The following is a 19,729-nucleotide window of genomic DNA, read 5'->3' on the forward strand; positions in this document are numbered from 1 at the left end:
AACCACAAAAGTGATCAATTTAATTGAAAGTCCTCAACATAAGTAAACTCACGGAGCTACGACTAAGTCAATCACACAGAGATGACTAACTTAACCGTTCAAATACTCAACATAAGGAAAACCTTACAGAATAAATGACTATATTAACCAAAGAACATGATACCGTAGCCTTTCATATACTCAACACAAGAACTTGTGGAATATATGAAAACTCAACTAGATTAATTACAAGAGAACCTATAATTAATCTTATTGGAATACAAATAACCAAACTAATCACCTAAGTAATCAATTTAATTATTTTGGGCTCAATATAAAAGAACTTATGGAACCCCGACTAAGTTCATCATAGAATATTACAACCTTAGCCGTACATGTACTAGACATAAGAAAGAAAACTTATGGAGTACAAACTAAATAACCAAACAAGTTGATTAATTTAGTTCTTAATGCTCGACATATAGCATCTTATGGAACAACCAACAAAGCCAAGGTAAATCGACTTAGTTGTAAGGTTCTCAACATAAGACACACAATGGAGCCTTCACGGTAAAACATAATAAAATGGATCAATGAAGATCAATACCGTGGATATCATACAAGGATCTATTCTATTTTCCATCATAACGACATAATAGACTTTATCCTTGATGAACAAAAGATTTTATCATATTTTCCATCAAATTAATGATTACATAGGCTTAACTTTTGTATATGTCAAAAGTCCATTCGTCCTTTCATCAATACGAATACCGATTCATGAACGACTTTACTTTTGACAGCAATATGGGACCTTCAAGTTCACGGATGTAAACAATACATATCCCATAAAAATATTACAATATCACAAACCATTAAAATACTGCAATAAACATCATCCTCCAAATATTTTTAGAATTTAATACCGATAAACCTAAAAAAATAACATAAGAAGATGAAAACAAAAACAGCTATGTGTAGTCACAATCATCGCTATTCAAAGCACTATTTATTCTTCCTACTAATCCAAAAAGAAGACTTACTAGGTATATAAGACTCAGTTTTCCTTGATGATTTCATACCTCTGAAATGGTCCATCAAAGTAGGAGTCACTGATATCCTTGACTCTGTTGACCGTAGAGACACCATGTTCAAAAATTAGAACATTGACTTTTCGATCAATAGTGCGAGCATAATGACGAGCCTTTGCACAGTCAAGGATAACTTTCTTCTGATTTCTGATCAAGATATTCTGAGTACCAAGGATTTTCTCTTGTCCATCAATCAGCTGGTTTATCTGCAATTGAAGGTTAGTCAGTTCGTTCTTAACTTCATCTTGAACACGAATCAAATCTTTGATAGATTCACCAATCCAAGTGTTATACTCTTTTCTTTCAAGCATCTTCTTCCGTATAAACCCTTGACCAGAATCACACTCTTTGAGATCATCCTCAACCATAGGGTTAACTTCTTCTTTGGGAACAGTTTCCATATAGCTCCTTTATGAAAAAATGAGGCACTTATAAGATTTATATATGTTCGTGAATGCCCTGGATAGAAACCCTAGATTTCCTTGAGGAGATACAGGCATTTGTGTCCGACCAAGAATGGCCCTAGAAATAGATACTGTGCATCTTCCAAAACATCCACCATCCCAAAAGATCAAAGAGACGAAAGGAAAATGATACTAGAGAAGATCATTACAACAAGGGATATACAATCCTAGAGAAAATATAGTACAATACTTTAGCATCTCTCACATCCTTATCCTTGTATCTCTCAAGTTAGACACAAGGATAAAACATTTTGCTGCTAGGTAGCAGAGGGAGACATAGTCTCACCATCGGTTCTGAGAGAGTACCTATAAATTCTTCTAGGATATCTTATCTCAGAAATTCTTATCCTTTCACTGCAGCTTCCAGGAAGAAGGGTGTGTCTCGCAGTTCTTCTGGGACTCATAGGCGGGAAACCCTTCTGATGACAAAGTCTAGGACCTTTAGAAATAGGTTCTAGGGGATTTTCTGAAATTCGTCTCCACACACTAGACTTAGATTTATCAGATATGTTCTTATAAGCACATGACATACTTTCATTGGTAGTACGAGAATTTACAAATGTCCTGTAATGATTTCTAGGAGAGATATCATTCTTATAAGATACCTGGTTTCCCGTAAAAGGGACCTTCACTGTAGTAGTCGTTCGACTATTTACTCCATTGACAGTAGAAAGAAGCAACTTGTGGAGTTCAGAAACACGTTTCTTTCTAGCAAAACAGTGGATAACATAGTGATTTCCTTTTCCACAGAATGTACATATTCATGGAGGAGAAGCAACAACTGGCACTTGTTTAAACTTCATAGCCACGGGAGAAGATTGTAAGTTATGAAAAATTTTCTTAACACAATCTTCTCGTGGAGAAAATTTCATTATGTACGGTAACTCATGAGAATTAGTTTGTGCAGAAGAATTTTTCTTTAAAACAGAGTTTTCCTTTTCCAAGGTGCTTCAAGGTTCTCCCTCTCAACACAGGGCCTGTCTAGATCAGATGAATGCGTCTTGATCAAACAATTTTCTCTAATTGAACCTTCTTTGACCAGCTTTTCAAGATTACAAATCTTTTCACGCTGTATGTTGTTTTCTTGAAGAAGTTTCTCAATTTCCTTAGAGAAAGACCCTATAATGTTATAGAGTACCTGTTCACGATCAATAGACTTTTCAAATTCATCAATGAGTTTACCATGATCCTGTAGGTCAATACACTCAGTAGAATTTTTTGAAGTTCTGGTTAGCTCCAATTCAGCTTTAGCCATTATATCCAATGTCTCATTGGAGGAAGAATGATTGACACAAGATGAAACATTCTTCTTACCTCGGGATTCAGAAGAATCATCTAAGGAGTGACCCTTTGAGGTATTTCCGAGACACTTGACAGAGTTGAAAGCTTTAGGAGGCATTTTGGTATGCGTGTGAGATTCTGTCCACAGAGTCAGATCGCTACAAACACAGACTGATGAGGTCTTAAACGTGTTTGCCTGCTCTGATACCAATTGAAAAAGCGGGGGTCTAACAACAGCACCCAATATTTCGATTAGCAATCTGTATGGACTAACTTCGAAATACCTTGCTAGAGAATCAACTAGACAATCAAACTCAATCTAGATAAAAGTATCTCAAGGAGTTAATATCTCTCTCTTGATTTGATTTTTACTCAAGCTAAAAACAATAGCGAGTCTTGATCAAATACAAGGAATACTTGGACGGTACCAAAGACCAATCTCCAAGGATCAATCAATATCAATCAACAACCAAAGGTTGGATTTCCAATTGATGATCACGAACGAACAACCTGTATTATTTCAATTATATAAAGTATAATGTGGAAAAGAAATAACACAGACCCTAGAAATTTTGTTAACGAGGAAACCGCAAATGCAGAAAAACCCCGGGACCTAGTCCAGATTGAATACACATTGTATTAAGCCGCTACAGACACTAGCCTACTGCAAACTAACTTCGGACTGGACTATAGTTGAACCCAATCAGTCTCCCACCGATCCAATGTACACTTGTACTCCTACGCCTCTGATCCCAGCAGGATACTGCGCACTTGATTCCCTTAGCTGATCTCACCCACAACCAAGAGTTGATGTAAACCAAAATCACATACTTGATAATAAACAGATCCGTGTCACACAGAAAAGTCTATAAGAGGATAAATCTGTCTCCCACAGATAAACCCTAGGTTTTGTTCCGTATTTAAATATAAAATCAAGGTAACAGGAACCAATTGATAATCCGGTCTTATATTACCGAAGAACAACCTAGATTAATCAATCATCTCTCTACAATCCTTCCTGACTACACAAGCGGATTGTCGAGGAATCACAAACAGTGATACGAAGATGTTTGTGACTTCTTTATCTTGCCTATCGGAGAACTCTCACGATCTCAAGCCAATCAATAGATTGTACTCGTACGATAGAAGATGCAAGATCCGATCACACAACCACGATAAAGTAGTATCGGTCTGGCTTCACAATCCCAATGAAGTCTTTAAGTCGGTAACCTGATTTTAGAGAAGAAAATCAAAGGTTAATGGAGATCGACTCTAGCAGGCGCACTAGTATCACACAGACGTGTGGGGATTATTTTTGCACAATGCTAGATGTCTCCTTTATATATCCTTTAAATCAGGGTTTTGCCTTAGTTGCAAAGCAATCCATATTCACTGTTAGATGAAAACCTGATTTAGATTCAAGCTAATATTTCTCAACCGTTAGATCGAAAACTTAGCTTGTCACACACACTCGGGTAGACGTTTACTGGGTTCGTGAAAACCATGCCCAAACGTGTACGTGTATGTTGGTTCAACATAGTAACCCAAAAGGTTAACCATATGAGCATTTCATATTAACCTTGTTCTTCTTCACCATAACTAGTTCAATTGACTCAAATGAACTAGTTAAAGAGTTGTTCAATTGCTATGAGATCTTATGTAACTACACAAGACACAATTGAAACAAAGATGATTCGATTCGATTGAATCGGCTCATGAACATTATAGCCACGGTTTGCATACAACATTTCCTTAGTAATTTAATGTTTCATGTTCAGAGCACATCTTTAGATCATAACCTCTTAAGTTCACAAACAAGTTCGCGGACTTAAGTTAATCGGTTGAGTTTTCCAAACTCAGCAGAAATTCTCGGGATGAGAACTTCTGCTAGTTCGCGGACTTAGCACACAAACGAGTTTTGGAAAATCCCAGCAGAAATTCTCGGTCGAGAACTTCGGACAGTTCGCGGACTGAGTCTGCGAACTAGGTTCTCGGACTTGGAAAGCCAATTCCACAATCCTCCCGATTTCTCTTGATCAACAAAGTTCGAAAACTTCGGTTCAAGAAATACATGGTTATGTAATCTAAACTCTCATTTCAATCATTGAGACATTCTCAGAGGACGCTATGTAGCCGTTATTCACAGACCGATTCACGTCAGAGCAATTCTCAAAGTGATTGAAACTTTTCATGACTTTCGTCACTAGGTGAAGATAAACTTGATCAAAGCGAAACGATTTATCAACACACAATTTCGAGATAAAAGATAAGCAATGAATGCTCAGCTCGAAATGTCAAATGTGTATGATCTAGTCTATATAGCATACGACTTTTGTCTCATAAGAAGTAGGAGATAGAAGAGATAGACTTTTGAGTGATAGATAAGTTCAAGTCTCCACATACCTTTTTGTTGATGAAGTTCCACGGTTCCTTGTATAGATCTTCGTCGTTGTATGATGAATCGCCATGAAGTCCTCGAGCTCAACTACACTTTTATATCCTAGTCCGAGACTTAGCTATGTAGGCTAGAAATCAAGACTTATAGTTTTGATCACTAACATTGACAAACATGCTTGAGATAGCAACGCATGCGAGGTTGACCGAGCTATGCTCTTACAAAATAGAAATCAGAGAGCCCAATTGAATAAGAGGAGTAACTTGAACGGTACCAAAGACCAATGTTCAAGTGTCAATCAATGTAAATCAACAACCAAAGGTTGGATATTCTAATTGATTGATCTTAACGCACAACCTGTGATATTTTAATTATATAACAAAATATAATGCGGAAAAGAAATAACACAGACACCAGAATTTTGTTAACGAGGAAATCGCAAATGCAAAAAAACCCCGAGACGTAGTCCAGATTCAACACCACATTGTATTAAGCTGCTACAGACACTAGCCTACTACCAATTAACTTCAGACTGGACTGTAATTGAACCCTAATCAATCTCGCATTGACTCAAGGTAGAGTTGCGCTCCTTACGTCTCTGATCCCAGCAGGATACTACGCACTTGATTCCCTTAGTTGATATCACCCACAACCAAGAGTTGCTACGACCCAAAGTCGAAGACTTGATAGACAAATCTGCCTCACACAGAAAAGTCTATAGAATTGAATAAATCTGTCTCCCACAGAAATACCCAAGAGTTTTTGTTTCGTCTTTTGATAAATCAAGGTGAACATGAACCAATTCATAAACCAGACTTATATTCCGGAAGAACAACCTAGTATTATCAATCACCTCACAATAAACTTAATCGACTAGCGAAACAAGTTATTGTGGAATCAAAAACGATGATACGAAGGTGTTTGTGATTACTTTTCTATCTTTCCTATCGGAGATATAAAATCTCGAGCCAATTATTTCAATTGTACTCAACACGATAGAAACAACAAGATCAGATCACGCAACTACAAAGATAATAGTTGGGTCTGGCTTCACAATCCCCATGAAGTCTTCAAGTCGTTAACCTACAGGGTCTCGAGAAGAAACCTAAGGTTAAAGGAGAATCAACTCTAGTTATGCAACTAGTAGCACACATGAGGTGTGGGGATCAGGTTTCCCAGTTGCTAGAGTTCTACTTTATATAGTTTTCAAATCAGGGTTTGCAGTCCAAGTTACCTTGGTAACAAAGCATTCAATAATCACCGTTAGATGAAAAACCTGATTCAACCAAGCTAATTTCTTTTAACCGCTAGATCGAACTTAGCTTGTTACACACAAATGAAATGTACCCTCATTTAGGTTTATGTAACCATACCTAAACGTGTACACCATGTTGGTTCACAAATAGTTAACCGAGGTTAGCCATATGATTACTCTCATATCAACCTTATTCACCTCAACCATAACTAGTTCAAATGACCCAAATGAAACTAGTTAAAGAGTTGTTCAATTGTTATAGAAAACACAATTGACATCAAATCGGTTTGATTCACTTGAATCAATCATGAACACTATAGCCACGGTTTGCAAAGATTTCATTCCTTATGATTTAAATGTTTAAGTCTATGAACTGACCGATTTGACAAAGTAACCAGCTTAAGTATGCGTACTTAAGCAACCGGATTTTCGGTTCGAAAACTTCCGCCAGTATGCGTACGGATACGCATACTTAAGGTGACTAGTTTAGGAGTTTGTAATTCCCAAACTCAACAGATATTTTCGGTTCGAAAACTTCCGCCAGTATGCGTACGGGTACGCATACTTATCTTGTCTCCTTCACTAATTTGGTATACACACATATGCATACACTTGGTTCCCGGCTTGTGGTTATACACTAATGTGCGAACACACTATATATGCTTATATCCAAACATGGTTGCATTCTCAACTCTTTATTTCAATCATTGAAACATTCTTCTATAATGACAATAGACGTTTTCACATACTTATAGCATCAAAGCAATTTTCAAAAATATTGAAATAATCATTATCGAAACATTCCAAGCCTACATCAAATGATTGTATCACACAAATCATGTAAGATGTTACTCGGCAATTTTCTCATGATATAAGATGAACTTGGTCGAAGTGAAAGTTACCAACACATATTTCGATAAATATGTAAGAGAGATATACTCAACTCGAAATCTCAAATGTGTATAGAGAAAACTATATCGTAACACGACTTATGTCTCAATATAGGAGATAGTAGAAATAGACTTTCCAAGTGATAGATGAGTTCAAGTCTCCATATACCTTTTGTCGAAGAAGTTCCACAAGCTCCTCTTAGTAGTTTTTCATCTTCAAATGATGAACTTTGTGAAATCTAAGCTCAACTACACTATCTATGTCCTAGTCCGAGACATCTATAAATAGGATAAAAATCAAGACTTATAGTTTTGGTCACTAACATTGACAAACATGCTTAAGATAGGAATGCATGCGAGTTCGACCGAGCAGTGCACTAACACATATGATTACTCGCATATAAACCTTATTCATCTTAACCATAACTAGTTCAAATGACTCAAATGAAACTAGTTAAAGAGTTGTTCAATTGCTATATTCTCATAGAATTATACAAGAACACAATTGAAGCAAAATCGGTTTGATTCACTCGAATCAATCATGAACATTATAGCCATGGTTTGCAAAGATTGTATTCCTTATTATATAAATGTTTATGTTCATTTTTAAAACCGATTTTAGAACTTTAACCTTCAAGTATGCAAACGAGTACGCATACTTGAAATAATCGTACTAAGATTGAGTTACCCCAGTACGTAAACGGGTACGCGAACTTCAAATCCAGCAGAAGTTCTCGGACATGAACCTGTACGCCAGTATGCAAACGGGTACTCATACTTAGGTTCTCGGATTTCTCAAACCAACAGGTACGCGGACGGGTGCACATACTATGGTTCTCGACATGGATTACATATGTGCAAGAGTGCACAACATGAAATATCCAATAGTGGTTAAGTGTTCTAAACTCTTATTTCAATCATTGAAACTTTCTTAGAGGATGACAATAGCCGTTTTCACTCACTATTAGCATCAAAGCAATTTTCAAGTTATTGAAATAATCATTACGAAACATTCCAAGACAACACCAAATGATTGTATCACACAAACCATGTAAGATGTTACTCGGCAATTTTCACGTGATATAAGATGAACTTGGTCGAAGCGAAAGCTTGCCAACACATATTTCGAGAAATATGTAAGCGAGTTAAACTCAGCTCGAAATCTCAAATGTGTATATAGAAAAATATATCGTAATACGACTTATCTCTCAATATAGGAGATAGAGTAGAAATATACTTTCCAAGTGATAGATGAGTTTAAGTCTCCACATACCTTTTGCCGATGAAGTTCCACAAGCTCCCCTTAATAGTTCTTCGTCTTCAAATGATGAACGCCGTGAAAACTAAGCTCAACTACACAATCTATGTCCTAGTCTGAGACATTTATAAATATGCTATAAATCAAGACTTATAGTTTTGATCACTAACATTGACAAACATTCTTGAGATAGCAACACATGCGAGTTTGACCGAGCAGAGATCTAACAGTTTGTGTCACCTTCTTCTCTTCTTAAACGGTTCGAGAGCCTAAGAAGGAAAACCTAAGGTTCGCCTACCTTCATCTTCTTCTCATTCATTTCTTAATCATTTTGTGTTTTGTTTAAACCATTGGATTCAGGAGAAGTTTTTGTACCTTGGGTCAAGAACGTTTTTCATTGTAATCACCGTTTCGGTACTCCACCATTACCAACAGTTCGGGTATTCAACACCATTAACAACGGTTCAAGAACCCGGTAAGTTCTCCAACAACTGTTTGTCTCTTTTCTAATTAGAATGACATCTAGGAAGAGAATTAGCCATGGTGAGAGTTCAAACACTCAAAATCGTGATGGTTCTTATTTCTGTTCAAGAATGCAAACTAAGTTCATCAACAGGGAGGCTTTCGACCTTTATAGGGAGTATGGTACCAAAACTCCTATTATGAAGAAAAAATATGATGCATCAAAACTTAGGGTAGAACATCTTCCTGAATTTTTTGAAAATCATGTTTGTGGTATTATTCATCATTCTATAGGAACAACACATATAGAAATGACAGCTCAATTTTATGCAAATTTACATGAGCCAGATATGGTTACTGCACTTTCAAAACCATAGTAAAAAATGAAGTCGGGCTCTTGAATTTGTCCCAAGTTGGTGATTTCCAATTACCACAACCTGAAAAATTGAGGCATATACTAAATGAGCTTGCAAACTTTCTTCTTGCAAAGGATGTAACCTGGAAGGATGGTAAGATTGATGTTCATGGTGCTGAGATGTTTCTTAAGGATGCTGGAAAATTGGTTGTGGCAAACTTGATTCCTAGCTTAATTGACAAACAGTTGTGGACCAGATCTCTTGCTGAACTTTTCTACTATATTGTACAAGAGAGTAATATCGACTTCTGTAGCTTTATTATTCGTAAGATGATAAGTGTAAGATAGACTTCGAACAAGACTCCATTCTTTCCTTGTCTCATTTCAAGGATTTGTAGTCAGTAAAGCATTACTCCTTTTGGAACCAGTCTTGGAGGACCAAACGTCTTGACCATGGCAAGCATCGAAAAGATGAGTAGAACTCCAGCTAGAACTCAAGCTCAAAATCTTGAGTTTATCCGTCTTCAAAAACAGGTTGAATGCTTGCAGGAGCAAGTGGATTATGCTTTGGAAGCTCATCCAGAACTGGTTGAACCGTTTGATGAAATTGCTAAGGACTTTTATATCAACATGGATTAACTGGTTTTTCTTGTTTGTTATGTGGTTATGTTATGTTTCTGTTGAACATCTTATGTCGAACTTATTAAAACTGTTAACTTGTAATGGTTGTAATAACTTTAATGGTATTTTATCTTTGAATGATTTTATCTTTCAATTAAATTGCTAAATGTGTTAAATCCATAAGAAGTTTAGATGAATATGCTTAAAAGTTAAGTCTATCGTGTCTTTATGCAAACATGGACGAAAGATAGCATGAAATTTTGAAGAAAAAAATTTCTGCAGTATTGATCTTTTCCAAATCCACTTTTATGTGAAAGTATTGTATGGATCCGTAAGTTTTCTTCTGTTGAGTGTTTCTGATCAAATTAATCAATAAGATCTTCTTGTGATTAATTTATTCGAGTTTACTGTATACAAATCCATGTGGTTTGTTAATGTCCAAAGAAATCCTTCTTTTCTCGTAAAAGTAAGGTCGCTCATGTTTTTCTCTTTGGAATTATATCAAATGGGGGAGAGTTCTTAATTGAACTTGTGATTACTTGTCATTCTTTGTGGGGAGTGCGGTTGTGGAATATTGTAGGAGTTATCTTGTATCTTTATAAACTCCTTGATGAATACAATAAGTTTCGACTATGTGAAATCATCGAAACAAAGTTGATATGTTCTCATTTAGTCATGAATTATCTCTTTGAGAATTTCATTATGATCCCGTAGTTTTCTTGACGATTCAGATCCTTTTAAAAATTGGATGCTTCCTTTTTCAGGTTTCAAGTGCACAAGAGCTTTCTCTAAGACATCTTATGAAGCAACTAACTTGGCAACAGTTTGCTTGTTTATGCGGATTTGATCATCTAATCCCTATGGAGAATTCTTTCTCTTTCAGATCCTTCTTGAAGATCAGAATTCTTAATATATAGGTCACTATAAAATCCATCAATTTTCCTTATAAATCGTTGTTTCTCATTACAAATATTATCTATAACGTTATTCAGATTGATATACGAATTTTCATTGATGGTTTCTAGAACACACTCGGAACTCTACACGAGCTGCTCCTACCAAAGCAATAGATTGTCATGTCGGTAATTAAACCGGAGTACACGAACCTGCTCTAATACCCATTGAAAATGGGAGGGTATTAAGTAAACCACCAAATTTTTCTTTTGATAGTAGTATGACCCCGTGTAGTACTTTCAATAATCAAAAGATGCGGAAAAGTAAAATCACACACATAAACATTTTGTTAACGAGGAAAACTGCACCTAGTCTGAAACATGGCTTTAATAGACAAGAATTCAAGATATAGTTTTGTATATCTAACATTGACAACAAGATTGAGATAATAAAACCTGCGAGTTCGACCGAGCGATGGTTTAACAGTGTCCAACAACAACAAAATATGCTTTAGGGGAATATTTTTTTCAAATAATTTTGTTAGGAAACGGGGAATCCAAAAATTCGTGATGTTGATGGGTTATTAGGTCGTTTTAATTCAATCAACAAATACATGAATAATACTTTGATGATGGAAACGAATCGTTGCAAAATGAGCGGTGATACTAAAGTCGATGTGGCAAGTTGTATTTCGCTTTGTTTAATTGATTTTTAAAACGTGTTATGTTTGTTATAGTAACTTATTTATAAATGTTCAAATTGTAGCAACAAAGAACTCAAGAGGAATGACAAAAAAAATAAGAACTGCGAGTTTCAAGCACGAAGCCTATTTCAACATCCTCAGAAAGCTGAACCGATATTAACCCTGATATGTTGAATGGATATCAAGTACTAAGGAATCACATTACAAAACTATAATGTTTCTCAACAACCTGGGTCTCCTTATTCTTCACCAGAAACAAACTCAAAACCTAAACCCAACACAGATTAATCTCAACATGGTAATTCTAATCTTAATGTTAATGGAAATGGAGAAAAATATGATAAAGCGGGTGTCAAAATAGCGAACGGAACAAAAAAGCAACTCAAGATGTTGCACAATCATCAACTTCAGAATCCAATATTCGTTTTTTTTTTTGAAATAGTTTATGTCACGGTTCTTATCGTGTTCAGGTATCTTAGTGTAAGCTTGAACTAAAGTTGAGCGCAGGATCGCTACGAAACTTGGATACAGTTTCCCGACCGGAGATCCATGGATCACAAACGGTATCTCCCCATGGCCTTTCGCCTCTGAAATCCTCGTTCCTTCTCAATGCCCGGGCATCCATAGAATGCATTCTCTTTGCTACCATGTTGGATAAATTTCTTCCGCCAGAAAATACCCCATGTTATAACTATTGTCATTGATAATGGAATATGCAACTGGAACAGTTCCATACTTCAGTTCTTCAAACAAAGGAGATTATGCAAAATACTGATTTCGTTATTTGAACCTCGGAAGTCCAAACAATCATAAGAAGTTGTTGCTTCCGGAATAACAGTTGGTTTTGAGCAGTGGCCATTAAACTGACCTTGCCAATCCAATGCATGCAATCAAGGCTACCTAGCATTCCGGGAAATCGCCTCTTTGCATTTTCAACAAGTAGTTGTTCGACACCATCTTGCGTTGATTATCGTAAAAAAATGTGGACCAAAATGGTTGACTACAGTTCCGCAAAAACATACTGAGATTTTCATATGTTATTGTGTTTGACATAGGAATATATTCATCACAGGCATCCGATGGCAAATCATAACCTAGAATCTTTGGGATTACAATGACCATTTGATCAAGATTATGTTCCTCGTACATTTCGTGCATCAAATTGATGGTTGAATCTAGGATTTACCCATGAAGCTTTCTAATAATTCTAATGACCAGGTATTACGCCATGCGGAAGCGACGTTGAAAGTCTTGATCAAAGTACACACATCTGTCAATAAAATAATCATGTATCATCCGTTGGCAAAGTCTTGCTAAAGGCTAATGGCAGTTCTTACAAGATATACCATTTTCTATATAAGGTAAAAAGATAAAAACTGATCCGGACCATCGTATCTCTCAAACTTACCCGTGGTATCCATTTTAGCAAGATAAAAACTGATTGGTCGTATTTCTCAAACTTACCCCCTGGTATCCCTTTTAGCTAGGGATGGGACTTGGGTTGGTTGGGCGGGTTAGGAGGCTTGGCCGAGGTAGACTCGAGCTAGGAATTCTTTGTCCAGATTGTCCATCGAACCCGTGGAACCCATGGAGGTACTTCCCAAGTCCGCCCAAGTTATGTTCCTCGGGTTCCCCGGGTTAATACTATAATAACAAATTTTAGTAATAATAAGATTTAATTACTCCACATATCTTTAATTTCTAAATAACTAAAGATTTTTTGCAATAATATAAATTTTTTTATATTGGATGATTAATGAGATAAATATAATTTATATTTTCAGTATTAGATTTGAAGATAATATCTAAAATTACTCTAAATAGATAATAATACCATAGTTTTATATAACTATATCATAGTTCTTCGGGTTAGAAATATTTGTGCCAATGCTTCCCAAAATTTACCTGGCTAAATTGGGGCCTATATGACTTAACTGGGGCCTATAGGTTTTTCCTTCTCACACCCCAAATTACTCTAGGCACCCAAATCTTATCAAAAATACTAATTTACCCCCACATTAATTTATAAATCTCACTCATATATATTTTAATCTTTCTATTTTTAGTAAATCCAAAATCAAAAAAACCTAAACATAAAAAATATTTCCATTTCTATCATAAACTTTCTAAATTCTCAAAACCCTAATCAATTTTTTTTTCATCCTCTACTCCGACGATCTTCAATCCAACCAAGAAGAAGGTAATCTCCATCAACCCATCTTCTTATCTTATTGATTTACATCTTTAAATCATCGTTTTTGACAAATCAAAACTCTGATTCAATCCAGATCGGTTTTTATTGACCTATCGAATAAACCGATTCTGGATTTTTCCCCCGACCATGAAGAGCATGCACAACAATCGGGTTACATTAGGATTAACATTATCCGATTCTGGCTTAGAAATGAAATATGAAAATACATAGCCAGAATCGGTTTATATATGTAATATGTATAATCCGATTTTGGTTGTTCTTCAGAATCGGGTTACATATAATTCTTTATGAACCGATTGTTAACTTGATTTTTGTTTATTTTTTGTGTAGAATGGACTTCGGACACCTACCGTTTTACAATCGAGAGTTAACCTTGGAGGATATTATGAGGAAACCACAAAGAGTTCCAGTGAGCAGCCTATATAAGTTTGCTTACGTAGCTGAGACCCGTCTTGAACAAGCCCTTGCATTGATTGATATGATTTCACTTGAAGAGCTTGTTGAGGTCATGACGTTTGCCAGGATGAGGAGAAAGATTATTTCAGCTGGTAGGAATGCCCATCAAGAATTGGAAATGTTTGAAGAAATGGTTGAATTTATGGCCATGGATGATGCTGAAGTTACTGCTCTTTATGATGATGCTGCTGCTGGTGGTGCTGCAGCTGCTCCTGATGTTGGTGCTGCTGCAAATGCTCCTGATGCTGGTGTTGATGCAAATGCTCCTGATGCTGGTGCTTCTGCAAATGCTCCTGGTGCTCCTTAAGTTTTTAAGTTTCACTTTTAAATTCTAAAACTTTAAGTTTATAAGACTTCTGGTTGTTTTAAGTCTTTTGGGATGTTTGATGTTTGTATTTTGGATGATATTGTGTGGTTTATGTTTTTATTTTGGATGATCTTGTGTTGAACTTAATGTTTAAATTGATTCTAGCCTGACATGCCAACAATCGGTTTACTCGATATGGCTTTAAAAACCGATTGTGCAGGCCAATCTTTCTGGATGTTACAAAATCAAATCACATATGGAAATATAAAAACCGATTATGCAGGCCAATCTTTCTGGATGTTTTAGAATCAGATCACATATGGACATATATAAACCGATTGGTGTCTGTGAAAATTCAAAATTTTAACTGTCTTTAATCGGTTTATATTGGTCTCAAGAAAGTCTGATTCCTAGTGCCATGCAAACACAATCGGGGTTTACAGTCCTTCTAAAAGACCGATTATTTCAAATTATTTCACGTTTTAAAAAAAAAAAAGTTGTTTGAGACTTTCTCTATAAATGGAGACATCACCCTTGGACCCCATTTGCCCCAAAATTGATCATTTTACTCCCCCTCACTCCATATACTCCACAACTACTCATTTCATACATCCACACACAAGAATGACTTCATTTGATTCAAATGAAGATTTGGCAATCACCAAAGCTTGGTATGCGTAAAAACGACTTAGACGTCAATCCTCCGAAAGGGTGGATTCCACAACCTTTTGGGTTAGGGTACACAACAAATTTAGCCAAGAGTTTGGAATCCTAACGCAAGAAGTGTTCAACAAGTGCACGATAGGCACCTTGTCATCGAAAACGCGATACTTGATTTTTTAGCTCTCCAACCTCGGATTTTTAACACTCGGCACTTTACGTTGTCCATTGCGCAATTTGTGAGTAATTTTGTGGTTTTTTTTACGTAACCCATGTTGTTTTATCTTCCAATGAAACACCACTAACAAATGTAAGTTTGTTTTTGTGTTTTTGTAGCATGAAGCCGTGAAAACGCGCTACTTGGAGGTAAAGGGGGAACCATACGCGTTCGATGCAAGCTATCACTTCTTGGCAGATAGAATCCCGGTGGATAACCCGCACTACTTGGATGATGTATCGTCTTCTTCGGAGGAAGATTGATGGCTTTATAAGTTTTAGTGTAGGTTTTGTGGGTAGATCTCTATGTAAACCCTCAAGAGACTATAACTCGTCCACTAGGGTCGCCTAGGGATTTAAAGGCTTGATGCATGTGTTAAATGCATCCTACAATAATAATGCGATGAATGAAAATTTGGTAATGAAAAGAAACAATCGGTTTATATGTGTCATAAGAAAAAACCAATTTTCATAATCGGATTATAAATCATGTCAAAGTAAACCGATTCTGGATGTCCTCTGGTAATTCTAAACACCAATCCAGAATCGGTTTACAAATGGATGAACATAAACCGATTCTGTGTAACTTTTACGAAAAAATCAAAATGTTGATGTTTTGATGAACTCTCTGACATTAGTTAATCTCACATCCAAAACAAAATTAAACCCTAATATGATTAATTAGTGCTAATTAATCAGGGGTAAAATAGGTAGTTTGGTAATTATTTTGATAAGGGGTGGTGTGAAGTGATTTCTAGTGACCTTTTTTGTCATCTAGCTATAGGCCCCAATTAAGTCATATAGGCCCCAATTTAGCCAGACAAATTTAACTCGGGATTATAATATTTATGCTCAAACTTGCCCAAAATTTTGATGTATGTTGCCCATATCCGCCCAACATTCGGGTTGGGCATGGGTTGGATGGGTTAACCCAACTCAAATCCACCCCTACTTTTAGCAATTGTTTGCCTCCACTTGACTTGCTCTGGTCAATCGGTGTCTTCCAAATATCTTGTACTAATCACAAGAATGGAACCCATTTTGGGATAATTGGTTCCGAGATTCACTCTCCATTTTCTGCAGTACTTTGGTTAAACTTCAGACTCAAAAACGAGGTTTCTCTCTGCAGGCAGCATAGACCAGAGACCGGACCAGTCTTCTTCTTCAGGTAATTTTAGGGTTTTGTCTAAATTATTTATACATAATTTCGCTCTCAATCAACTTGATTGTTGCTTTTATTTAGTTTTCATTTGATATTAGAAACATTTGGTTTGATATTTTAGGGGAAATAAAATGACATCATCGAAATCACCAAACGGTATAAATTGTTGGATTAGAAGGCAACATTGTCCATGTGGAGAACGAAAATGTTACATTCGACTTGAAGAAGAGAAAAACGAAGAAATTTTATCTGATTTTAGTAATGTAAATTTAGCTCCACCTTATATAGGACAGAAGTTTAGAACTGACGACGATGCGTTTGAATACTACACTAATTTTGCTAAGAGAAATGGGTTTGCAATTAGGAGAGAAAGCTCAAAGAGCAATGTAGATGTTGGGGTGTATATTAGATTGTTAGTTTGTTATCGATCAGGTTCTTTACGTATTAGAAGATCAGCTAAACCAGATAGTCAAAGAGGTCGTAAATCATCTGTATGCGGTTGTATGGCTAGAATGTACATTGTGAAGGAGGTGTTTGGGGGGATACCACAATGGTGCGTTAAGAAATTTAGCAATTCACATAATCATGAACTGTTACAAGATGACCAAGTGCGTTTACTTCCAGCATACCGTAAGATTCCGGATGTGTATCAAGAACGTATCTTTTTGCTCTCTAGATATGGGTGTTCAGTGAGTCATATAATGAAGGTGATGCAATCTGAAATGGGAAAAGAATCAGGACAGTTGCCGTTTTTAGATAGGGATGTCAGAAACTTTCTTCAATCTTCTAAGAAGATTGATCGAGAAAATGATTTATCGGAGCTGCTTAATATGTGCAAGGCTGCCAAAGTAAAGGATGTGAATTTTCTGTATGATTTTACTATGGACGATAATGCTAAGGTTAGCAGTATCGCGTGGTCATATGGAGATTCGTTTCGTGCTTATAAGGTGTTTGGCGATTTAGTTGTTTGTGACGCCACGTATCATGAGATCACCTATGACAGACTCCTTGTGGTATGGATGGGCGTAGACAATCATGGGAAAACTATATTGTTCGGCTGCGCACTGTTACGAGATGAAACATCTCGTTCATTCAAATGGGCTTTACAGGTTTGTGGGGGAAAGAATCCTTATCTGTTTACTTAGTCATTTTCTGTGTTCATAACAGAAAATCCTCACACATTTGTTCATTATATGATGCACTTTTCCTTATAATCTTCTCCTTGTGCAGGCTTTTCTTCGATTCATGCAAGGAAGGTTTCCGCCGGTAATTGTTACAGATGTAGATTTGGGGCTGAAAGAGGCTATCTCAAGTGTATTGCCAAATACCAAACATGTTTTTGGCTTATGGCATATTGTTTCAAAACTGCCAAGTTGGTTTTCTTATCCACTTGGACCAAGATATGATGAATTCAAATCTGAGTTCCATAGGTTGTATGGTTTGGTAAGTAGAAAGGATTTTGAATCGCAGTGGAATCAAATGCTTACTCATTTTGGATTTGTCTCTAATAAACATGTGTCTTTACTTTTTTCACACCGTACATCATGGGCTTTACCCTATGTAAGAGGTTATTTTCTTGCTCAAATGACAAGAACAGATTTTTCTAAATCCATTGATGCACTCTTGAAAGGAATCTTGAGTGCACAAACATCACTGGAGAGCTTCTTTGAGCAGGTGGGTTTTACAAATATTTGCTGTTTTTACCTATACTTCTTGTTAATCTGATCCTAGAATTACATTTTCGATCCTGCAGGTTGGTATTGCCGCAAACTATGTCAGACGAAGAGAGGAAAAGGAAACTGGACAGATTCTTATCAAGACTTCGATGCCAATTGAAGAACATGCATCAAGCATTCTTACACCGTATGCCTTCAGATTGCTGCAAACCGAAGTTGTTCTATCTATGCAGTGTGCAGCATTTGAAACTTCCAATGGTGTGTATCTTGTGCGGCATCACAAAAATGTCGATGAAGGTTGTCTTGTGAGTTGGATACCGAAAGATGAAAAGGTTAACTGCAGTTGCAAGGAATTTGAATTATCAGGAGTCTTATGCAGACATGCTCTAAAAGTACTTGCTCTGAAAAACTATTTCCATGTTCCGGAGAAATATCTGCCATTTAGGTGGCGCTATGAAAGTTCTATACTCGAAGCCAACTCTGAAGACTGGTCTCAGACATTTCATTCCCTTACATCAACTTTATATTCAGAATCATCAATAACAAAGGAGCGTATCAGTTATGTTCATGAAGAACTTTCGAGGGTTCTTAACTATGTAAGAACAATGCCAGCCAGTGATGAAGTTCCACTTAGTTTGGAGTGTCAACACATGAATACTGTAGTGGATGATGATTCCAGTTGTAGTGGTTGCACCTCCACTGGGAATCCTTTTCAATCAGCAACCGACGAGCAACCACTAAAGATAACCACTGTAAGCTACTAATGAAGTTGTCATTGATAAGAAAGAAAACAAGAGGTTCAATATTATTTGGTTTTGTTGGTATCTGTACATAACCGTACATCTTCATTTCATACTTTTTTTGCTTATATGTTGAAGAGGCTGAAACAGTGGTCTGTTGTATCTTGTTTCTGACAGAGAAAAAAAATGAACTGTTTTGATGTATTGGTAAATTTCAATTTCTTACAGCTCTCTTTCTGGATATTTAACTGTTGCTGGATTTCAACAAAATTCAATTGTGCTCCCGTGTAACTTGTATGACATTTTTCTGAATTTGGCAACTTCAAAGATGTACGAATGGAATTAACCATATCTGTGATATCTGTAAGACTGTAACAAGAAAAGAAAAACAACTGTGCATTTAGGATTTCATTTGGGATTGGTCTGGGCTTGGGCTTAATGCTGTAACTTAACTTTATGTTAAATTTGGGGGAATTTTAGAAATTAAAAAAGAACTATAATTTTGGGCATACCAAAATCTTCCAAGGCATACTGAATGAAGACAAAAAAGATTGTGAAATAGCAAAATCAGATAACCCCTTAACCCGATTTTTTTTAATGGCAAATCTGCCCTTTACGTATTAGTGTTAATAATCTTGATTAGTGATTA

General features: G+C 36.3%; 1 protein-coding gene across 1 annotated transcript; it reads left to right on the forward strand.

Annotated features, from left to right (window-relative positions):
* The first annotated feature begins 16,537 nt into the window (after nt 1–16,537).
* Nucleotides 16,538–19,459, forward strand: LOC113302222 (putative protein FAR1-RELATED SEQUENCE 10). Its single transcript, XM_026551098.1, has 4 exons — nt 16,538–16,670; nt 16,786–17,773; nt 17,895–18,338; nt 18,418–19,459. The coding sequence occupies exons 2-4, from the start codon at nt 16,796–16,798 to the stop codon at nt 19,102–19,104; spliced, it is 2,109 nt and encodes a 702-aa protein (XP_026406883.1). The 5' UTR covers nt 16,538–16,670; nt 16,786–16,795; the 3' UTR covers nt 19,105–19,459.
* The last annotated feature ends 270 nt before the right edge of the window (nt 19,460–19,729 follow it).

This window comes from Papaver somniferum, chromosome 1 (genome assembly GCF_003573695.1).
Source record: "Papaver somniferum cultivar HN1 chromosome 1, ASM357369v1, whole genome shotgun sequence".
Taxonomy (NCBI): domain Eukaryota; kingdom Viridiplantae; phylum Streptophyta; class Magnoliopsida; order Ranunculales; family Papaveraceae; genus Papaver; species Papaver somniferum.

What these genes read in the sequence shown, in the direction of transcription:
- LOC113302222 (XM_026551098.1), top strand. Translation starts at nt 16,796, where the DNA reads ATGACATCATCGAAATCACCAAACGGTATAAATTGTTGGATTAGAAGG. An exon ending in CATTCAAATGGGCTTTACAG is followed by an intron (nt 17,774 to 17,894) that starts GTTTGTGGGGGA and finishes CTCCTTGTGCAG; the next exon opens with GCTTTTCTTCGATTCATGCA. An exon ending in TGGAGAGCTTCTTTGAGCAG is followed by an intron (nt 18,339 to 18,417) that starts GTGGGTTTTACA and finishes TCGATCCTGCAG; the next exon opens with GTTGGTATTGCCGCAAACTA.